General features: G+C 40.8%; 1 protein-coding gene across 1 annotated transcript in view; it reads left to right on the top strand.

The window, feature by feature from the left end:
* The first annotated feature begins 9,572 nt into the window (after nucleotides 1-9,572).
* The window catches only part of fam222aa (family with sequence similarity 222 member Aa), a 215,570-nt gene continuing 203,916 nt past the window's right edge, over nucleotides 9,573-21,226 (top strand). Inside the window, exon 1 of the mRNA XM_072247685.1 lies at nucleotides 9,573-9,688. Coding sequence (XP_072103786.1) covers nucleotides 9,573-9,688 — 116 coding nt within the window. The remainder of the gene's footprint in view (nucleotides 9,689-21,226) is intronic.

The following is a 21,226-nucleotide window of genomic DNA, read 5'->3' as shown; positions in this document are numbered from 1 at the left end:
TGTTTGGAGTTAAATGCCTGTGTTGGGAGCCTGGAGCCAGGCATCTAGATGCCATGGGCTGTCTAGTAGAATTGGCTGAAGCCTAGCTTGAACAGAAAGCTTCCACACTGGGGACATCAGCCTCTGAGAGAGCATTAACATCGGTTTGTCTAAGCTGCCAATTAGATTATTCTGCGTACTTATCTATGCAGTAGCTACACACCATTGCTTCCTTTTTCCATCGAGATTGGCCTTCATTTCAATTAAGTTCTAACGTTTAATGGACTTTTAGCAATAGGATAAGGCCATTTGTTAAATGAACAATCAGTTTCTCTGGAATGGAAAAGCCTCCTCCTTAACATTAAATGGAATTATCAGGAGTATTGTTTTACCAGACAGTCTGTATTATCTCCCATGCAGTCGCTCCAGTAATTTTTAATCTTTTCTTTAATGTATAGCATTTCACTAAAATAAAGTGACATTGGATTAACCCTGAGAGTAGTCTGACTGATGGATTAAGCAGAAGTGTCAGTTTTGATCCAATCTAAATATGTTTTTGTATTCACTGTTCACCAAACTGAAAAAAAGGATTTTTTTTCCTCCTTCCACTCAAGTTTTTCTCTCCTTCATCCCTGAAGGTACTGATTCATGCTTCAATGATATTCATAACTGCTGGGCGCCTCTGCTGTCTCATCCCCTGCTTCAATTGCAAGCTTAGACAGTAAGTACTCGTCAGCTTTTGGATGCTAGTGGGCATCACAGACAAGCTTAACTCAGTCCAGCCTGACACAGAGTTCACAGCTGATGCCACAGATTGGTCACAGAAGTGTGAACCCTGGTCCAGAAACACTGAAAGCAAGTGTGGCTCCATTGCTGACGGAGCTGAGATTAGCACAACGAGGCAAACCATGGGTTGTGGTACTCAATTTCCTTTCTCTGTTTTTCTTTCTAAACATTACCCAGAAATGTTCCGCCCATTTTTCTCTGTTTAACCTTTTGTACTTCTTTTCAATGGTGGACTTGATTGCAACATTGAAGAGAAGTTCGGATTAGTACATGGATGGGAGGGCTATGGTCTAGGAGCAGTTTGATAGGACCGTGCAGGATAACAGTTGGGTATGGACCAGGTGGGCCTGTTTCTGTGCTGTAGTGCTCTGACTATTCTGCCCTCATTGAAGAGCTTTCCCATTCTCCGAAGCTAGGCAGGCAGTCCCGACGTAGGTGTAGTTTGAAAGCAGTTTTATTGTTCACCAACGCCTTACAGTGTGCAAGGAGCTGACTGAAAAGACAGCTTCTCGGCATCCTCACAAAAGATAGATTCAAATATTGATTAAAATTCCTTCAACTTCTAACAAATAGCGACTAAATGAAATGTATAAACAGTATAAAAATGGGCAACCTGACGACGAAAGCTGATTGTGTAACAACCCAATAATAAGCAATCAACAACAGCTGTGAACTTTCAAGTAGCAGCGAGATCCAGTAATTATAAATAAAATAACAAACCAGGTCAGGAGAGACATAACAATACTCTAAATATAACATAAAAATACTCTTCTTTCAGGCACAATGGATGGTCAGTGAACTAATCCAATGTCAGGTCAAGCCCTTCTATTAGAAAGGATGGTGGAAGTGGCAAATCTGTTTTTGTTTCACCTCATTAGCTGAAAATGCGAAGAATATAATAGTAGCCACACTGCTTCTCCGAGAGAGCAGAGACTGGGCTAAAACTGGGCCTTTTCTAGGCCATCTGGTTTTATGTTTTATGTCCTTCTCCTTAGATATCCCTTTGTTACCTTCTTTAGGAAAGTCCACAGTCCTTGCACCGGAGCTATTGCGTTTTTCGTTTCCACTTTTAAGATTTAGCTGAATTTTTCTACATGTTGCTACTTTCAAAAATAGTCTAGAGTGCCACCTAAAGAATTCCAGTAAGTCTCTTAATCACAAATTCAAGGTAGAATGATATTCCAGTTCCTTTTATTTGGTGCATGTAACAAGATTTAATACCTCACTGAACCTAACTAGCTAGTTAAAGTATCCTTGCTAAACTTCTCTCTGCACTACATTTCTTAACCTATTTAAACCAGTTTGCTAAAAATAGTGCAGAGAAGAAATTAAAGACCTGAAACAAGCAGTGGCCTAAAAGATACGTGATATATTATGCATTTTACCTTAGTTATAAATAGAGGTGACAGTGACATTATCATGACTCAGATTTTGTCTAGATGTTAGTCTGAGTTCCTTAAAAAATGTTTTTTGTCTGCTTGATGTACAGTGCTGGTATGTGCACTGTGACACAGGTCTGGAAAGGCTCAGGTTTATCTCATGTTAACTGATCTCTGCTGGGATCATCTTAGAGCAACACAATTCCAGGAGTCTGTCGATCACCTTGAAATGGAGCCCCATGTGTAATATTGTATAGAGCTAGACCCTCCCCAGTTAGGAGTGGTTTTGTGCATCTACTCCATGTCAACAGGTGAATACATGTATTGATCTTTGAAAACAATTACCAGCTTGGTAACCTAGTTTCAGAAATTCACAACGAGAACAGATAAATTGTGGGTTTTATCTGAAGTCCGTTTATTGTAAGTTAGTAGAATCACTATGCTATTTAAAATAATTAAACTAAATTAATTTAAAATAGCTCAGCAATACCTCTGTTGCAATTGAAAATATCCTACAGCCATATCAAGTGTTTGACAACATTACCAAGTGTAATTTGCACCTCAAGGTGACATAATTAATAAATCCTTCCTCGATCCTTGTATTGCACCTTCAGGATCTCAATTTTATTTTATTCAACACAGTTAAAGATCTTTCAAAATGAGGTTGACAAAAGTTGTGAGTTTTATAATTAGCTTTGAGATTCTGACTTCAGAATGGGGTATATATAAAAAAAAGCCCGGAGTTCTGTTTGTGGTCTCCTGAATACTTATATGGATGCTGCATAAAGAGAGCTTGGCTGTGATGACCTATGGTTGGAAATAAATACTTCTGGTACTTCCAAATGTTTCCCTTCAACGATTTTGTGTTAGAATTAGAAAAGGCTTTCCTCCACTGGCTTTTGCTTACTCTTTCCCAGAACCATTAAAATCAGAAGTAGTGTCATTTTACCCACTTCGTTTGAAATTTTCCAATTCACCTGGGACCAAACCTGGAAGCTCTTCACTGGGTGCTGTATTTAACTACTGAGTCAGGACATCCCGCAAAATATTGTTTACCAGAAAGAGTTCCCATTATTTCCCAGAAGAGAAGCAAGCAATGCACTAAAGCACTCTGTTCATTGCAGTATGATTAATGAAAGTCAGCATGTAACTCTGAGCATATTTCATCTTTCTAATTTACTGTTTTTTATACAGATGCAACCAAGATATTAGATGTGAATAATACAGCATATATTGGCTTTCAAAAAGTATTTGACAAAGTACTTCACAAACCTCTGTCAGTGGAGATAAGGACTCAGAAAATTAGGTGAATATATTGGATCAAAAATTGACTAGACAACAGGAAGCAAAGGGTAATTATAAATGGGAATACTTCCAGCTTGGGAGAAGAGACTTGTGCAGCTCTCCCGAGACAAGTACTCGGGGGTTTGTTCTTCACCAGCAACGTTAATGAACTAGATGAGCAAATGAGAACCTAGTCTACTAAATTTGCTGATAACAGATTTGTGTAAGATGGCAAGGTGTACAATGGAATTTGATATCAATCAAAGGGTCTGGACCAACTCATCAACTTGAATCATGATCGACAGCTTCCCCTTTTAATGTGAATGAATGCGGTCTAAAGTGGCACCACCAGGAGCTGCAGACTTGCAAAATTTTCATACCATGTCTACTTGAACTGTGAAAGAAACATCATTATGTATTGAAAGATAAATTGTTCTTCCAACTGGTCCATGTCAGGAGACAGTGGTCGGAATAAACATGAAATGCTAGTTGCTCCTGTTACACCGATAATATTCATATTGGAAAATATTTTAAACGATAGATGAATACTTACAAGTACCCTTATGTGCAATTTGTCCTTTAATAAATGTATATTTTTATATTTATGAATGAATAGGAATTTGTACAAAAATTTTGTTTTGTCCAGTTTTTGATTAGTATTGATTTTCTTTTCAAATGACCACAGAAGTGAATACTGTATAGGTAAAAAATATAAAAATAGGAGTTGAGATTAGGGAAATTTAGTCTCTCCGGGTGATTTTGGACCTTACCGGGAAAGATTCATTTGAAAAGGAGCTAGGGAAACATTTGATTTCATATGCTCATTAAATGTTAGAGAAATCAATTGATTTCCGTGGATAAGTTTTTCACACAAAATTGTACGCACCTTCTCTCAGAATTTCCCAATGGTTTGAAGAATTACTGTACTAAGTGGTCATCAATAACGTTTAACTAGAGTAAATATTTTTCTTGTCCCTGGAAGATAAAAGGCTAACACAAACAAAGAGCAAACAATAAATTTCTGCTGAGTTATTTTTCAGCTGGAGAGAGAAAATATTCCACATACACATTCTTATTCTTGCTTACAATCCATTGAACACACTGACAAACACAATAAACTTCTGAAACAGGCTTTGAGCTGTCACAAGAAGGGATTCCCAGAAGAATAGAGAAAATGCTTCAAGGGTTCCCAGAAACTGTAATATCCTCAACAATCCTTGGATTTCCAGGATATGTCTGCTTTAAACAGAGAACAAAGGACAGCATAGAGCACCTCCACACCCTTTACCCAGAGCAATCTATCTCCAGACAGAGCATGGAACCTTCGTAATAACCTATCAAGCGTTTGCTGCCATAAGATCTGCCAATTATAGATGAACTTGCATCATCCACCTCAGACCAAAAATCTAGTAAGGCATTAATCCATCCTGAAACCTTATCCATCAAAAGCAGTGGAATACTTTACATTTCTGATGGAAGCTTTGGGAACAATCTTGATACATTTTCTTGACCCTCGTGGAAATCTTTCCTATGATAGAGCTCAGAGAAGGTTACCTGCTTCAGGAACAGAACATGGTTTTCAAAGTTTTCACTGGATCAAACATCAAAATCCAGACACAAACAAGAGAAAATCTGCAGATGCTGGAAGTATAAGCAATACACGCAAAATGCTGGAGGAGCTCAGTAGGCCAGGCAGCATCTATGGAAAAGACTACAGTCGACGTTTCAGGTCGAGACCATTCAGCAGGACGGGATAAAAAAGTTCTAGACGCTACTTTCTGCCCAAGAACATATCTACTAATAATCAGAATCAGGTTTAATATCACTGGCATGTGTCATGAAATTTGTTGTTATGCAGCAGCAGTACATTGTAATACATAATAAAACTGTAAATTACTGCAATAAGTCTACACATCAAAGTTGCTGGTGTACGCAGCAGGCCAGGCAGCATCTCTAGGAAGAGGTACAGTCGACGTTTCAGGCAACTTTGATGTGTGTTGCTTGAATTTCCAGCATCTGCAGAATCCCTCGTGTTTATGCAATAAGTATATATAGTTTAAAAAGTTAAATTAAATAAGTAGTGCAAAAGTAGTGAGGTAGTGTTCATGGGTTCAACGTCCATTCAGAAATCTGACAGTAGAGGGGAAGAAGCTGTTCCTGAATCTTCAGGTTCCTGTACCTCATCCCTGATGGTAGCAATGAGAAGAGGGCATGTCCTGGGTGATGGGGGTCGTTAATGATGTACGCAGCCTTTTTGACACATCATTCCTTGAAGATGTTGTGGATGCTGAGAAGCTGACTGGGTTTACAAATTTCTGCAGCTTATTCCGATCCTGTGCAGTGCCTCCCCCACCCCGCCCAAACCAGACAGTGATGCAGCCAGTCACTCATGTTCATTGTAACACCAATTTGCTGATTAAACTAAAGTAGTTAAGTTTGCAGAACCAAAGAGGATGTATCTACAGCCTTCCAGATGTATACACTTGTGTCTACGTTGAAGCTTTGCCTTTATTAACTAAGCTCTAATATGTTGGATTTTAAATAAAGGAATGGTTTGTGTATGTTGTTTCATATTTGCCAATATGGAATTGCAGTCTCCCAACCAACAGCCAAAGTGAACTTATTAAAGATGAGTTTTATTGGTCACACATACATCAAAACATAAAGTGAAACGCATAGTTTGCATAAAAGGATTGTGCTGGCAGCCCACAAGTGTCGCCCTGTTTCCAGCACCAATATAGCATGCCCACAGCTCACTAACCCTAACCACACATCTTTGAAATGTGGGAAGAAACCATCTCACTCTGAGGAAACCCACTCAGTCATGGGGAGATTTTACAAACTCCTCACATGTAAATATCAAATCTATAGAATAAAAGTACAGAACAGGAAACCATTCAGTCCAGATCATGTCTGGGCTGGCTGGCTTTTGAAAAAACTAATTTCACTTAGGCTTTCATTCTTGACTCAACTGATTTATCTGTATTATATTGCCAATGCAGTGGTCTTCTAAAATTAGTGAACTAGCACCAATCATAACATTCCAGATCATGATAAAATACTGAATGAAAACACTGCCCTTGACCCCTTCTAGATAATGCCAATGGAAACCCAAGGGTCCTGAAGATCCTGGAAATCTAGAGCAACAGACTCAAAATTCTAGGGTTAGTGATGAAGGGTCTCAGCCTGAAATATCGGATCTTCATTTCCTTCCATAGATGCTGCCTGACCTGCTGAGTTTCTCCAGCATTTAATTTTTAAACATTTATTAGATATAGTGCGGAGTAGGCTCTTCCAGCCCAGCAACCCCTGATTTAACCCTTGCCTAATCACGGGACAATTTGGACTGTGGGAGGAAACTGAAGAACTTGGAGGAAACCCACCCGGTCATGGAGAGAACATACAAACTTCTTACAGGCAGCTGTGGGAATTGAACCCTGGGTCACTGGTACTGCAAAGCATTGTGCTAACCACTACACTACCATGGCATTTTAGATTATGTCAATGATATCCAATGATATTCACTCTATCAAAACATCTCATCCTCATAAATATTCTTTGAGGTCACTCATTAAATTTCTGCTCCAAACAGAACTCACTCTAACTTTTCCAGCTTCTCACAGCTGAAGTAACTTTGAAATAAACCTCTTCTTCAATTTCTAAACACTTTGCATCTTCCCTTAAACTTCCTCTTAATGTGGGAAGGGTTTTTCAATAGTGGAGAAGTCTAGGATCGGAAGGCACTGTCTCAGAATACAAGGAACAGAGAGGAGAAGGAACTTCTTTAGCCAGAGGGTGGTAAGTATGTGGAATTCATTGCCATGGACGGCTGTGAAGGCCAAGTCACTGGGTATATTTAAAGTGGAGGTTAATAGTAAGGGTGTCAAAGGCAATTTGGAGAAGGCAGGAGGATACGGATGAGAGAGAAAATAGATCAGCCATGATCGAATGTCAGAGCAGATTCGATGTGCTGATTGGCATTTTTCTGTTTCAATGTCATATGGTCTTAAGTGCTGTGCTCAGAATTGTCCAAAGGATTATAACTGAAGAACATTCAGTAATTGAAATACCTTTTCAGTCACACATTAATATTGAGACCCCATCTAAACTGCAGAATTAAATTTTTAAAATGCAACTCAGTTGTGCATAAGCAGACAAAACTGCAAGAGAATAATACTTGCCATAATTTGCAAAAGTCACGAGAGAGGGAAGGATTCTAGAAAGAGCAGTGAAGGAGGCCAGAGGGCTCAGTAACAGCCAAGAGACACCGGCAGCATCCAGCCCATGGTGGCGGAGGTCAGTATTGTGGGAACAATTTCTATGTCTTCGGTATCACAGATATATAATTTGTGATGCCCTCATCTACACACATGTTCTCAAAAGCTGTGCCTATAAATAATCTGCACATTCCCCAATTATAAAACATTTTCCATAAAGGCATCCCTGAAGAAATACTGAAACAACACACATTTTCTACTGTACTTTCTATATTCAGATTAAAATATTCCCATGGAAAAAATATAATTGACCATTAATGTGAACCCTGCCTTCTTTTGTCCATAGGTTCTATCTACTATACAGGGTGTTTTCAGCTTCTTCCCCCAATTTTATTTTAGAATTCTGTCATATACTTAACCATTTTATAAAATTCATCTATTTGTCCACAGAAGTAAATGGTGCTTCTTGGGCCTAATTGAATCGTTTCTTGTGTGTGTGTGTGTGTGTGTGTGTGTGAATGAGATAATATAAATTTTGCGAATGAGGGTAATTAACAGGAAGAAAGTGCATGGATATAATTGATTGCTCAATAATTTCCCTAAAAATCACCACTGAAATTTGCATAACCTTGATCCGCAAGTTTAAAAAAAAGCCGCCTTGTTATACTAATTCACTGTGAATCCATGACTGGAAATTTTTAGCAATTCTCCAAGAAACAACGCGCAAAACAACACTATCCAAAGGGCTCTGTCTCTTTAATAGGGGCTGAGCAACGAGGAGCCGGTTGCTGCCAGTCTATATTATCCCAATCCTAACAGGCACCGGCTGCGACTTGACATCACTGTGCAACTGGTTTGGGTCTGGGTGAAGATGCGGTTACATGTTGCTGATGCCAGGATTTGTGGCGTGAGGGCGAAAGGGACACGTCAGATGCTGAAATGAGTGTTTATTTTTCTCGTTCGGAGCAGCTGATTGACCCGATGATAAGAATAGGACGCGACTGGGTGATGGATAGAGCTTCGCGCACTAACCGCGCCGTCTCCACTGCCTGATTCTTTTTTTTCCAAAGCGAAGTAAAAGGCAACAATTTAGAAGATTAAATTGGAGAGAATATCGTGGCGATTATTGCGTCGGGGAGGGGGATGGTGCCTTGGATAAAAATAACTGGATTAAGAGGAAAACGATGGAGCCCAGGGAAGGGAACAGAGAGGCTGAGGCTCCCGGAAGAGATCTTGTGATCGCAGCGTGTCAGATGAGAAATAAAAAGAAATTTTAGGCAAGAGTGTTAGCGAGAGGTGAGGCGGGGGACGACGGTCTGTGATGAGAGATCAGATCACCAGTTCCAGGCGATTCGAGACCGGATCGGTTCGGATAGAGGCTGGCAGCCGGGGACAGGCAGGAGATCCGAAATCTCAGGATCTGCCCGCAGACAGCCAGCCGAGCGAAGCGATCAAGGGGTCAGATAAAGCAGCAACGGGAGACAACAGCAGCTTCCAGACGGAAGAGGCACACCGCGGCATCAGCACTTACACCGAGGATCAGAATGTGACCGCTGGCCTCGTCTTTGACAGTGAATTTACCATCTCTATCACTGACAAAAATCACGCCCGTATCCAGACAGTGCGCAGCTTTATCTCATCGAGGCGTTATCTAGATGGCCGTCGAGGCTCTAGACACAGATAGAAATATTTAAAACAAAACGCTCTTTGGATGAAAATTACTGAGGGATTAACACGTTCAGCAGAGCTGCGTGGAAATGGTAAAAGTCCGGCATTGGTTCCTTTCCTGATGCTGATATTGAGACTCCCGTTCTGATGTGCGGCCGCTGATTCCAAACGGAAGGATTGGCGCACTCATCGCCAAGCAACTTTACAGTCGAAACTTTTCCTAAAGATAATTTTTGGAGCAAAGAATATTTTCTGTGCCATGGATCTGGAAACCGGCAGGATGGTGCCAGTAATCAGACTGGTTAAGGAGAACGAGTTGCTGTGGAGCACGTTCCATTCAGTGGGCACCGAGATGATAGTGACAGGCAGAGGAAGGTACTGTAACAGTGTAACCTTTTATTTTCCATCTCATTTTATTACCCACAGTTATTGTTCCATTCCACCAGGCAACACCAACTCACACTGGGGTGCGTTCTGTGTAAACATCGCTCCTGTGGCAATTACTAATTCTAAATTCTCACAGCAAATTTAACCGCGAGAAGCGAAACGCGTTTATCTTATTTTATATCTCCAACAGGAGCACAAAATCCCAAAAATCTTATTTATTGTAAGGTCTTTTATGTAGTTATTTTAAGACTATGGTAAGTGGGATTCTTGTCGTGTTTTCACGCCGCTGGTGGAGCCTCAAGGCCAATGAGTTTGAAATCAGTCAGCGTTCCCGCCTCGATAGACCCTGAAGCAGATCTCGGGGAAGATAGATTCCCCTAAGGTATGATATTCTCAATGGTTAACAAAGTCAATCACAGAAGAATATTGTGTTAACACCATCCCTGAATCTGTAAACGAAGGCAGGGAAAAGAGTTCACTTTGCACAAGCACGTTGGGATCTTTCTCCGTCTGAATAGAAAGAGACCGAGGTTGCTGAGGCAGCTGGAGGGGTGTGGTGGAAGCTCTGAGGTTTGCAGATTAGACGCAAAGGAAGGAGATGATTGGGCTGGGATTGGCTGTGCCCGGAGTTACTGACTGTCTGACCTCTGGAAAAAGATTGTAAGTTATTCGTGGTTGACACCTGCGGACTGTAGTTTCCCCAGTGACCCACATGATAGATTGCAAACTTCTTTCCTGGGCTGGGAATATTCCAGTTTATGAGACTTTCAGGTTGACATCAAAATCTGCTGTGCATTTCTGACCTTGATAACTTGCCCCTATAAAAAATGGTGTCCCTATTCTACAGATCCTGTCATCAGCTGGTACACAGCTCTGCTTGCAATGATGTCAGCATTAGTTTCCCCAATGACTAATTTCACTGAAGGTTGAGGCTGACATCTAGTCTGTGCGAAGTTCAATGATTTCAGCTGAAACGTTAACATTTAAGGGGAAATGGGCAAGGTTCCTGCTTGGGTGATCTCTGAGTAAACTGGTAGTGGATTGGAAGGAAAAAATAGTTTGAATGTTGTAGATATAAGAGACAGCAGATACTGGAATCTGGAACAAAGGACAATCTGAAGGAAGAACTCCAGCAGCATTTATTAGGGGTGAAAGGAATTACCAACGGTTCAGGTCCAAACCTTGCTTAGGACTGAGGGTGAAAAGGGAAAATAGCCAGTATAGGCAGGTAGACAATGATGAGACAGGAGCCCAAAGGGATTAATGGATCCAGGATGACTGGCAGGTTCTGGGGGGGGGGGGTGAAGGGGGTTGGAAGTTGAGAAACTGTGGCCAGTGAATAAAAGATGGAGTTTGGTTGTGAATGTTCTCCAGCCAAAATGAAATGAGTGGAAAAGATATAGTTGAATCTCATTTGAGCTGCTTCTTAGCAAGGAGTCAAAGGTTTCCTGGGAAAAAATGTAGACAAAAAAACCCAGCAAAATATACAGTAAAAATTCTTGTTTAGTAATCCTGAATGACCGTAGCTGAGAGCCTTCCGATGGAACTGGAACAAGGATCATCGTCAACAACAGAAAATCTGAAGATGCTGGAAATCCAAGCAACACACACAAAATGAAGATTTAAACTTCTTCAGGGTAGGCATGTCCTGCTAAAGGGTTTTGGCCCAAAACGTCATCTGTACTTTTTTCCATAGATGCTGCCTGGCCTGCTGAGTTCCTCCAGCATCTTGTGTGTGTTGCAAGGATCATGGTGTTATTTTGTAGTATTATGGAAAGTATTTTGATTGATATTCTTTATGGAATAGTACACTCTCGGGGATTTACATGCTACTACTGGTTTAACAACAGGATGGCTGTCTTCTGAACTGAAAAAAAAACAGATGTGAAGATGACACCGGGAAGGGTAAAACTGAGATATTTACATAATGTGGCCAAGCACAGAAGGCAAGTTTTGTGTTAAATCAGGTGTTCCTAACCTGGGGCTCACAGACCCCTTGCTAAATGATATTGGTCCGTGGCATAAAAAGGGCTGGGAACTCCTGTGTTGAATAATGGCACATGATGATAATTGGTGGAAAGTCCCAGAGTGAGCTCAGCCTGGCAAATGGGGTGAGAAACATCCTGGTAAAAGACAGCAGTCTCAGCTTCTTGCCTCCATGTTGTTTAGAATCCAATGGACATTTATTGAAATCTATGAATTTGGGACAGTGAATATTGTCAGGCTATTCAGGGTTTTCAGCATTGTACTCATCTATAAATACATCCTTTACAGCAATGATTATTGATGAAAACCCAGAAGCTGGTATCCTTGCCGATTGTTCCTTCTCTCCCCTTCCCTAACTCATCAGACGTAGGGTGACTGTAAATAGCAATGCAATGGCTTAAATTAGTAAATGTAGCAGAGTTAGAGATTGAACATGAGGTTTGTTTTATGTGACTCAGCACCACACTTTCTGATGTAATTATACCTGGCTAACACAACAGCTAAACTGGTCTCTGTAACACCATCATTTTTCCAGGCAAAGCCTTGTTTCGTAGCAAGCGTCATGCACATCTTTAAAGAACATTTCACCTCACATGAGTGCAATAGTGAACAGGAATCTACCTCCATGCACTCATTGACTTACTGCATAAATGCTGCGCACCTGCAGAAGGAAGAAGTTTCTGGAACCCAGACAATCAACTTTGCAAGGCCTTAGCTATTATTCTAATCAATCATAATATATTTACATAAAAGCTTTTAAATTACAAGTAACTGGCACTCTTTATCTTAGTAATTGCACTTTGTCTTTAGCATGGGAAATTCAAAAGAGTGAATAAATTTCCCCCAGTTATTTCCCAAAGATAGATTTTTTACTGCTGAATTACAGTTTCACTGTTTTCTGATATTTGCCCCATAATGGCTTGGAAACGTAGACAACAAGCATCAGTAGACTCTTGGAAGAAATATGGGAAGCATTATTTAATCAGCCGCTATGGATTTAAAAATGGGAATTATATAATGATTGGATCGGGAAGATAAAATGAACCTGCGGTAAATGATCTGTTGTGATACTGAATCATGGAGTGAAAGGTGGCTGCGCATCCAACTGTTACTTACATTTTATTTGTGCTTATACCAGTGGTTTGGACACCATGCTTGCATATCAGTGTCTGCTGACAAAAATCAGTTTGAACTTGGACCCTGCTGTTAATGGAAGTGATTCCATATCCAATAGCCTGCTGGTGGGAATCCTTGTGTAAATGGAAGGTCACAGTATTGAATCAATAGAATCACTCATGGCTCTGAAGGAAGTAACTTGCTGAGAATAATGCTGAGGAACAGTGCTAACCTGGTCCCAACATATTGATGCAGTTATAAAGAAGGCAAGCCAGCAGCCATATTTCATTTGGAGTTTGACGAGATTTGGTTTTTACTTGAAATCTTCTACAGATGTATTGTTGGAGAGCATCCTGACTGGCTGCATCATGATCTAGAATGGGGGGGCGGGGGTTACTGCACAGGATCAAAGCAAGTTGCAGAAAGTTGTAAAATTAGTCAGCTCCATCGTGGGTAATAACCCCAGTAGTTTCCAAGACATCTTTCAAGCAGCGGTGCCTCAGTAAGGTGGCATCTGTCATTAAAGATCCCCACCACCCAGGACATGTCCCTTCTCATTGTTACTGTCAGGAAGAGGTACAGAAGCTTGAAGGTACAAACTCTGTGATTCAGGAACAGCCTCTTCCTCTCTGCCATCTGATTTCTGAATGGACATTGAACCCATGAACACGCTTATCACTACATTTTTATTTCTGCTTTTGCGCTATTTATTTAACTATTTTAATTTATATTAAAGCTGATTCTGATTCTGAAGGAGGAGAGACTAAACCGAAGGACAATGGATTGCAGTGTTGGGAAGAAAAAGAGGGTGGATGTTGAAGCCAATGGAATTAAGGGAAGTGCAGATAGGGAGTGGAGTTTAGAGAGGAACAGGAGGATGTAGAAGGGTTTGCCAGGTGAGTTGCAAGTAAAATTACAGACTGACTTGTGGGTGAAAGAGGAATTGCATTGGGGGAATGAAAAGATGGGAAATTACATGAGATAAAGAAAGGGTAAATGCAGACAGGCTTTTCCCACAGAGGTTGAGTGAGACTAGAACTAAAGGTCATGGGTTGGGTGAAAGGTGAAATGTTTAAAAGGAGCATGAGGGGGAACTTCTTCACACAGAAAGTGGTGAGAGTGCGGAATGAACTACCAGCCAATGTGGTGGATGCTGGTTTGATTTAAGAGAAGTTTGGATAGGTACGTGGTTGGGAGGGGTATGGAGGTTTATGGTCCAGGGTCAGCTCAGCGGGAGTAGGTAGAATAATACTTCAGCATGGGCTATATGAGCCAAAGGCCCTGTTTCTGTGCTGAGGTGCTCTATGACTCTGTGTGTCTCTATAACTCTAAGGCTTAAATTGAGTCTGGAAAGTATAGTCCAATCACAACAAGAAAAATCTGCAGACGCTGAAAATCCAAGCAACACACACAAAATGCTGGAGGAACTCAGCAGGCCAGGCAGCATCTACGGAAAAGAATACAGTCAACATTTTGCACCCAAACCCTTCAGCAGAACTGGATAAAGAGGATGAGGAGTCAGAGTAAGAAAGTGGGGGGAGGGGAGGGAGAAACACAAGGTGATAGGTGAAACTAGGAGGGGCAAGGGTGAAGTAAAGAGCTGGGAAGTTGATTGGCAAAAGAAATAAAGGTCTGAAGAAGGAGGAAACTGATAGGAGAGGACGAAAGGCTATGGAAGAAAGAAAATGGGGAGGAGCACCAGAGGGAGGTGATGGTCAGGTAAGGAGATAAGGTGACAGAGGGAAACAAGAATGGAGAATAGAGAAATGGTGGGGAGGTGCATTACCAGAAGTCTGAGAAAGCGATATTCATGCCATCAGGTTGGAGGCTACACAGATGGGATATAAGGTATTGCTCCTCCTACCTGAGTGTGGCCTCATTGCAGCATCAGAGGAGGCATGTTGGAATGGGAATGGGAAGTAGAATTAAAATCGGTGACCACTGGGAGATCTCGCTTTTTCTGGCCGATGGAGCTTAGGTGTTCGGTGAAGCAGTTTCCCAATCTACGTCAGGTCTCACCGATATACAGGAGGCCACACCAGGAGCACCAGATACAGTAGATGACCCCAACAGACTCACAGGTGAAGTGTTGCATCACCTGGAAGGACTGATTGGAGCCCTGAATGGTAGTGAGGGAGGATGTATAGGGGCAAGTGTAGGACTTGTTCCGTTTGCAAGGATAAGTGCCAGGAGGGAGATCCAGTGGGGAGGGACAAATGGACAAGGAAATCCCTGCAGAGGTAGAAAGTGGGGGAGGGGGGGGAAGATGTGCTTGGTGGTGGGATCCCATTGGAGATTGGGAAAGTTACATAGAATTATATGCTGGACGCAGAGGCTGGTGGGGTGATAGGTGAGGACAAGAGGAACCATATCCCTGGTAGAGTGGCAGGAGAAATGGGTGAGAACAGAATTACGCGAAATGGAAGAGATACAGTTGAGGACAGCGTTGATGGTGGAGGAAGGGAAGCCCTTTTCTTGGAAGGAGGAGGACACCTCCTTAGTTCTGAAATGTAAAGCCTCTTTCTGAAAGCAGAGGCAGTGGAGTCGGAGAAGGGAATGGCATGTTTACAGGTGACAAGTTGGAAAGTGGTATAGTCCAGGTAGCTGTGAGAATCAGTGGGTTTATAATAGTCATCAGTAGATAATCTGTCTCCAGAGATAGAGACAGAGAGATTGAGAAAGGGGAGGGAGGTGTTGGAAATGGACCAGGTAAATTTGAGGACAGGGTGGAAGTTGAAGACAAAGTTGATAAAATTAATGAGTTCCACATGGGCGCAGGAAGCAGCACCAACGCAGTCGTCAATGTAGCGTAGGAAAGTACAGGATAACTTCATTCAAATGTACTTCGAACTTGAATTTTGAACTTTGAAAGGGTGAATTGCTCTTATGAACTGAGGTGTAGGGAGTAGATTTAGAAAAGTGCTTTGTTAATATTTTTTCAATTTACAATTTTAACATTTGAAAGTTGGTCAAATTAGCTGGAATGCATGATATGAAAAAAAACCTGAGGTTTCCTTGGAGAGCAATGCCTCTTATCTGTAGAAATGCCTTCAATGTTTATATTCCCTTTTGAGGTTCTCAGATACTTGGGTTTGAATAGTTCCGACTTAAGTAAGAAATGATGGGTTAACCTCTCATTACAAAGCCCATGTAACTCCTGGTTCATAATCAGAAGCAGACTGCAGTTGTCAACCATTTAGAATCTGCCAGTTTTTTGGAGTTATTGACTAGTTCTGGTAGTTTTTTAATTGGTATGAAAAGAAACAGAAGATAGGGCATACATGAGGAAATCTGCGGATGCTGGAAATTCAAGCAACACACACAAAAAATGTTGGTAAACACAGCAGGCCAGGCAGCATCTATAGGAAGAGGTACAGTCGACGTTTCAGGCCGAGACCCTTCATCAGAATATAGGGCATTTCAGGATTGAAAACTGTCATTCAGGTTGCCAAATGTGTGTCAGTGTTTTAATTCACATCAGCAACCAAGCCTGGTCTACTTTCTCCACTCTCCTTTTTCAAAATTAATTTCAGTCGCTTATGAACTCTGCTTCTGTGAGGATTGTGGTAGTGAATTCCTCATTCTAATCCTAAATTTTAAAGTCAAATCATAAATGTATTCCCCTGTTAGTCACAGAAACAGCATCAGAAGTAAAAACCTTGGTAATTACTCTCCACAACGAGGGCGTAGAAACTAATTGTGAAGTCATTTAAATTCAACTTCCCATTCCCATACTGGCATGTTTGTCCATGGTCTCCTCTACTGCCATGATGAGACCAAACTCATGTTGGAGGAGCAACACCTTATATTCCATCTGGGTAGCCTCCTACCTGATGCCATGAACATAGATTTCTCTAACTTTCGGTAATTTTTGCCCCCCTCCCTTCCTCTTTTTCCATTTCCCATTTTGGTGCCCCTCTCTTTTCCCCTCATCTACCCATCGCTTCCTTCTGGTGTCCCTCCACTTTCCCTTTCTTCCATGGTCCTCCTACTTCTTCTGCCCTTTACCTCTTCCTACTATCGCCTCCCAGCTTCCTACCTCATCCCCCCTCTACCGCCAACCCGCTTTCCCTTCACCTGGTTTCACCTATCACCTGCCGGCTTGTACTTCTTCCCCTCCTTCCAGCTTCTTATTCTGGTTTCTGCCCCTTTCCTTTCCGGTCCTGATGAAGGATATCGACCCCAAATCTCGACTGTTTATTCTCCTCCATGGATGCTGCCTGATTTGCTTTTTTATCCAGTATTTTGTGTGTGTTGCTCAAGATTTCAGCATTGGCAGGATCTCTTGCGTTTATAATCGCTATGTCGGCTCAGTTTATAATAGTATTACATTGTACCTAAAGTTGGCTGTATCTGCAAAATGGAGGTCTCCAGACTGCACAATGCATAGACATTACAGAGCTCTGAGTTTCTTCTTATTTATCCGGCACACAAGACATCTAAGAGACCAAAGGTTTTTGTAAGGCCATGTTTGTGGTTGGTGTTGCATATTGCACAGAGTAGATGGAAGCTGCATTGTGATATGGGGAGCTACTCCTGCATTAGGAGGTGACCGAGGAGGATGCTCATGTTGACTTTTCCTCCTGTACTTCTGCAATTGGATTTGTCTCCTTTCTTGACAATGGTTGTACTTATTACATTTCTGAGGTTCCCTTGTATGTTCCTCTGCTTCCCAAATGTGGAAGGTGAGGCTGTGAATTTGTGAATATCTGTCATGTATTAAAACTTCTCCAGGCATCCATCTGCCTGGTGGCCTTGGCATTTTTCAGTTGCCGTGAAATCTTTTCATCTGTTTGTTCATCTGGAGTGGTAGCAAGGTTGTACTGAATGTTCTCTTGTGGAATTAAGTGAAGAAGATTCAAATTGAGGATAAAATCTCAGAAGTTCTTCAAAGCCCTTCCCCGAGTGAACTGGGACTGCTTCTCTGTCCTTGAGTTTTCTTCTGTTCCTAGTATTCTTCAGGGTGGGACTATAGACGCTTCAGCTATATGTGGTCTTTAAGGCCCTGAAGACTCCATATCTGTTGTGGTTATCAGATGAAAAATCAATGGATCCCCTGTGCTCCTTCTTTCTGTGCAGCATTCATGGATCGTGACATGGTTTTTGTTAGATTTCAGTCTTCATGAGCCTGCAGAGATGTTTCCTTTGAGACACAGCAGTTTTCCCAATCCTGGAATATCTTGCATTTTTAGTTAGTTAGTTCCTGGATTTTCTGGTTAGTAAATCATACCTATTGTTTTTTTGATAGAGAGTCCAGAAGTCTTCTCACAGGCACTAACTATTGTGGACTTCATAACAACTATGTTGGATGCTTTAAGACTCCCAATGGTTGAACACAGTTTCTCAATCTTTCTTGCCACCATACTATACATTAATTTCAAATCTACTGGAGTACAGCTAATCTACAGAACAAATGGAAACGTTCAAATTATGTAATCTTTACTCCACATAGGGCTGCTGTTTTTCACATCTGCCAGGAGATTTCCTCCTCCACACACTTTTCTTTGCTGAATAACAACATTGTAGATTCAACTGAACATTATGTATGGCATTTTAGAGTCATTAGTGAGTCGATTATTCTGAATATTTCAAAGGCCATTGATAGTTGTATTCCATGTCAATAGGTTACATTTCCAATAATTTTTAACTTCTTTCCCTATACATGGCAGAGCTCATGATGAATATCTATTAACTATTCAATGATCTAAGTGTATTGTTGTTTACCGAGATATATGAATTCTGCTGTCAGTTTTTAATTTGCTATTTGATCCTTTGTACCCGTGGTAACTAAACAGACTCGATTCCAGATATTGTATCCCCTATTCTCTCACTTTCTGAATCACTTCCTTAAGCATAGGTCTTACTCATTGTTAAATGTGATTTAACTAGACTTTCCAGCTCCTTACAAAAATATATTCCATATTCTGATTTTTAAAATTCTTTAACATCCTTTTTTATATTGTCATAACAACTAAAATTATGTTCTCTTGTTACCAATTCATTGACTAGTTTAAATTATTGTTCATTGTTTGCTCTTTCATGTGCTTAGGTGAAGTTCTTCACACATTAATGTTCAACTTCTCTGATTTATTTTAAGTAAAATCCTTGTATCTCTGGTACTAGTGGAACAGATGGATGCTGCATTTTATCCATGGTACCATCATACCTCCATTCTATGTACATGAATTTGTTCCCCTAAGACAGGGGCTCCCCACCTGGGGACCACAGACCCCTTGTTTAATGGTATTGGTCCTTGGAATAAAAAAGATTGGGAACCCCTGCTCTAAGGTAAGGAAATTCTGTGCCAAGAACATTGAACAGTACAGCAGGGGAAATGAACCTTCAGCCCACAATGTCTGCATTAAAGATTATGACAAATTAATCTAATCCCTTCTGCTTCCACAGTCCATATATCCCTTCATTCTCTGTGTATTCATTGTATCTATCTAAAAGACGCTTGAACTAACTTATCTGCCTCCACTACCACCCCTGCCAATGAGTTCCAGACATCAACCACTCTCCTTGTTTTAAAAAAAAACTTGCCCTGCACATCCCATTAAACTTTCCCCCTCTCACCTTAAAGTTATGATCTCATTATTTGATATTTCTTCCCTGGGAGAAAAGATTCTGCCTGCTTACCCTACCCATGTTTTTCCAAATTGAACACTGTTCCCCTTTTGGCACCCAGTTTCAATAACAACCATTCCCATTACTGTGTGACATAGTTGAGATGTACTGTACAGATAATTTAACATCATCTTCTATATAAACACTATTTCAGAAGGGCATTCCTAGCTCACTTGATGTTTCAATGACTTCTTGTAATAATTAGCCAGACTGTACAAATCAAGAATGTGCCAAGTTTGAAAGAGAATGATTAGTGCTAAATCAGCCGGCTTGTATCAACTAATTTAACTCTTAACTTTAAGAATTTAACAATGAAAGATTATTCAGCCCCTGCAGCTTATTTCCTCTTTAACAGTGCATAATTTCTCCTTATGTAAATTCTCCCGACTGAAATCCTGAAGAATGCAATACCTCAGGAACAAGTCAATACATTTGGGAAAGTGAAGGAAGTTGGTAAATAAAAATGATGACTCTCTGTCCCGCTCCAATGTGATATTTATAATGGAAATTCCTACATGGCAATAATATTTCTGATTGAGACAGTCAACGTGAGCCAAACTATGATTTATCCTGTCACCAAGGATTGAATAGAGTACATACTGTGTGTTACAGTGGGATACTTAGAACCACAAAAGGCTCCTTTCCATCAGTCTGATTTGAATTAAACATTGCTTCTCTTGGTCTTGGAGAAAATTCATACCAATTGTCTAATTCCCAATGTAATTATCAAGGAGCAACTTACTATAGATGCTGGAAATCTGAAATAAAACAGTAAATCCTGGGGGGGGGGGGGGTTAGGAGTTCTGGCATCTATAGTGCTAAGCATAATTCATGATGAAAAATCTTCAAACCTGAAAAGTTAATTTTGTATTTCCAGCAATTTCTGTTTTACTTTACAGTATATATAATTATACCCTTAGACGCTTTACAGACTTCCTCCAAGGTTAAATGTAAATCTAATAAAAGGCACGTAATGCACTGATAACAGAATGGAATAATGGAATGCTTTTAAAGTTTTCTTATGCTCCCAAGTGCTGTGGCAGATGCCCTGTAGAACTTGTCCTATAGAAATTATCTAGTGAATCGAAACTAGGAGTATCTAGTGCAGAACTAAAAGATTGAATTGATTTGTGGCAGGAAAATATGAATAAATGAAATATATTGAAGAACGATCTTTTTAAAAGGTTAAAGCATAGGGAGTTAATTGATAATTAGCCAGCTGCATCACTTTCTGGTATGGGTGGGTGGGTGGGGAGGGCACTTCACAGGATTGAAATAAGTTGCCAAAAGTTGTGAACTCAGTCAGCTCCCTCATGGGTACTAGCCTCCCCAGCATCCGGGACATCTGCAAAGAGCAGTACCTCAAAAAGGTGGCGTCCATCATTAAGGACCCTCATCACCCAGGACATGCCCTCTTCTCATTGCTATCATCAGGGAGGAGGTACAGGAGCCTGAAGACACACACTCAATGATTCAGAAACAGCTTCTTCAGAATGAACATTGAACCCATGAACACTAACTCACTACTTTTTTTGCAATACTTATTTCATTTAACTATTAGACAAACGCACACACACATATACTGTAATTCACAATTTTTATTATTATGTATCGCAATGAACTGCTGCCGCATAACAACAAATTTCCCGACATATGGTGAGATATTAAACCTGATTCTGAGTAGCACTGAGCATTGATTGGGCAGCTGGTAGTGATAAATGGAAGCACCATCATCTGGAGGTGTAAATAGTTGAGTGCTGCAACACCCTTTCCAATTATACTATTTATACAGAGAGT

Source organism: Mobula birostris, chromosome 31 (assembly GCF_030028105.1).
Source record: "Mobula birostris isolate sMobBir1 chromosome 31, sMobBir1.hap1, whole genome shotgun sequence".
Classification (NCBI taxonomy): Eukaryota; Metazoa; Chordata; class Chondrichthyes; order Myliobatiformes; family Myliobatidae; genus Mobula; species Mobula birostris.
The sequence above is the reverse complement of the archived record's forward strand: the minus strand, read 5'-3'. Positions and strand labels throughout refer to the sequence as shown.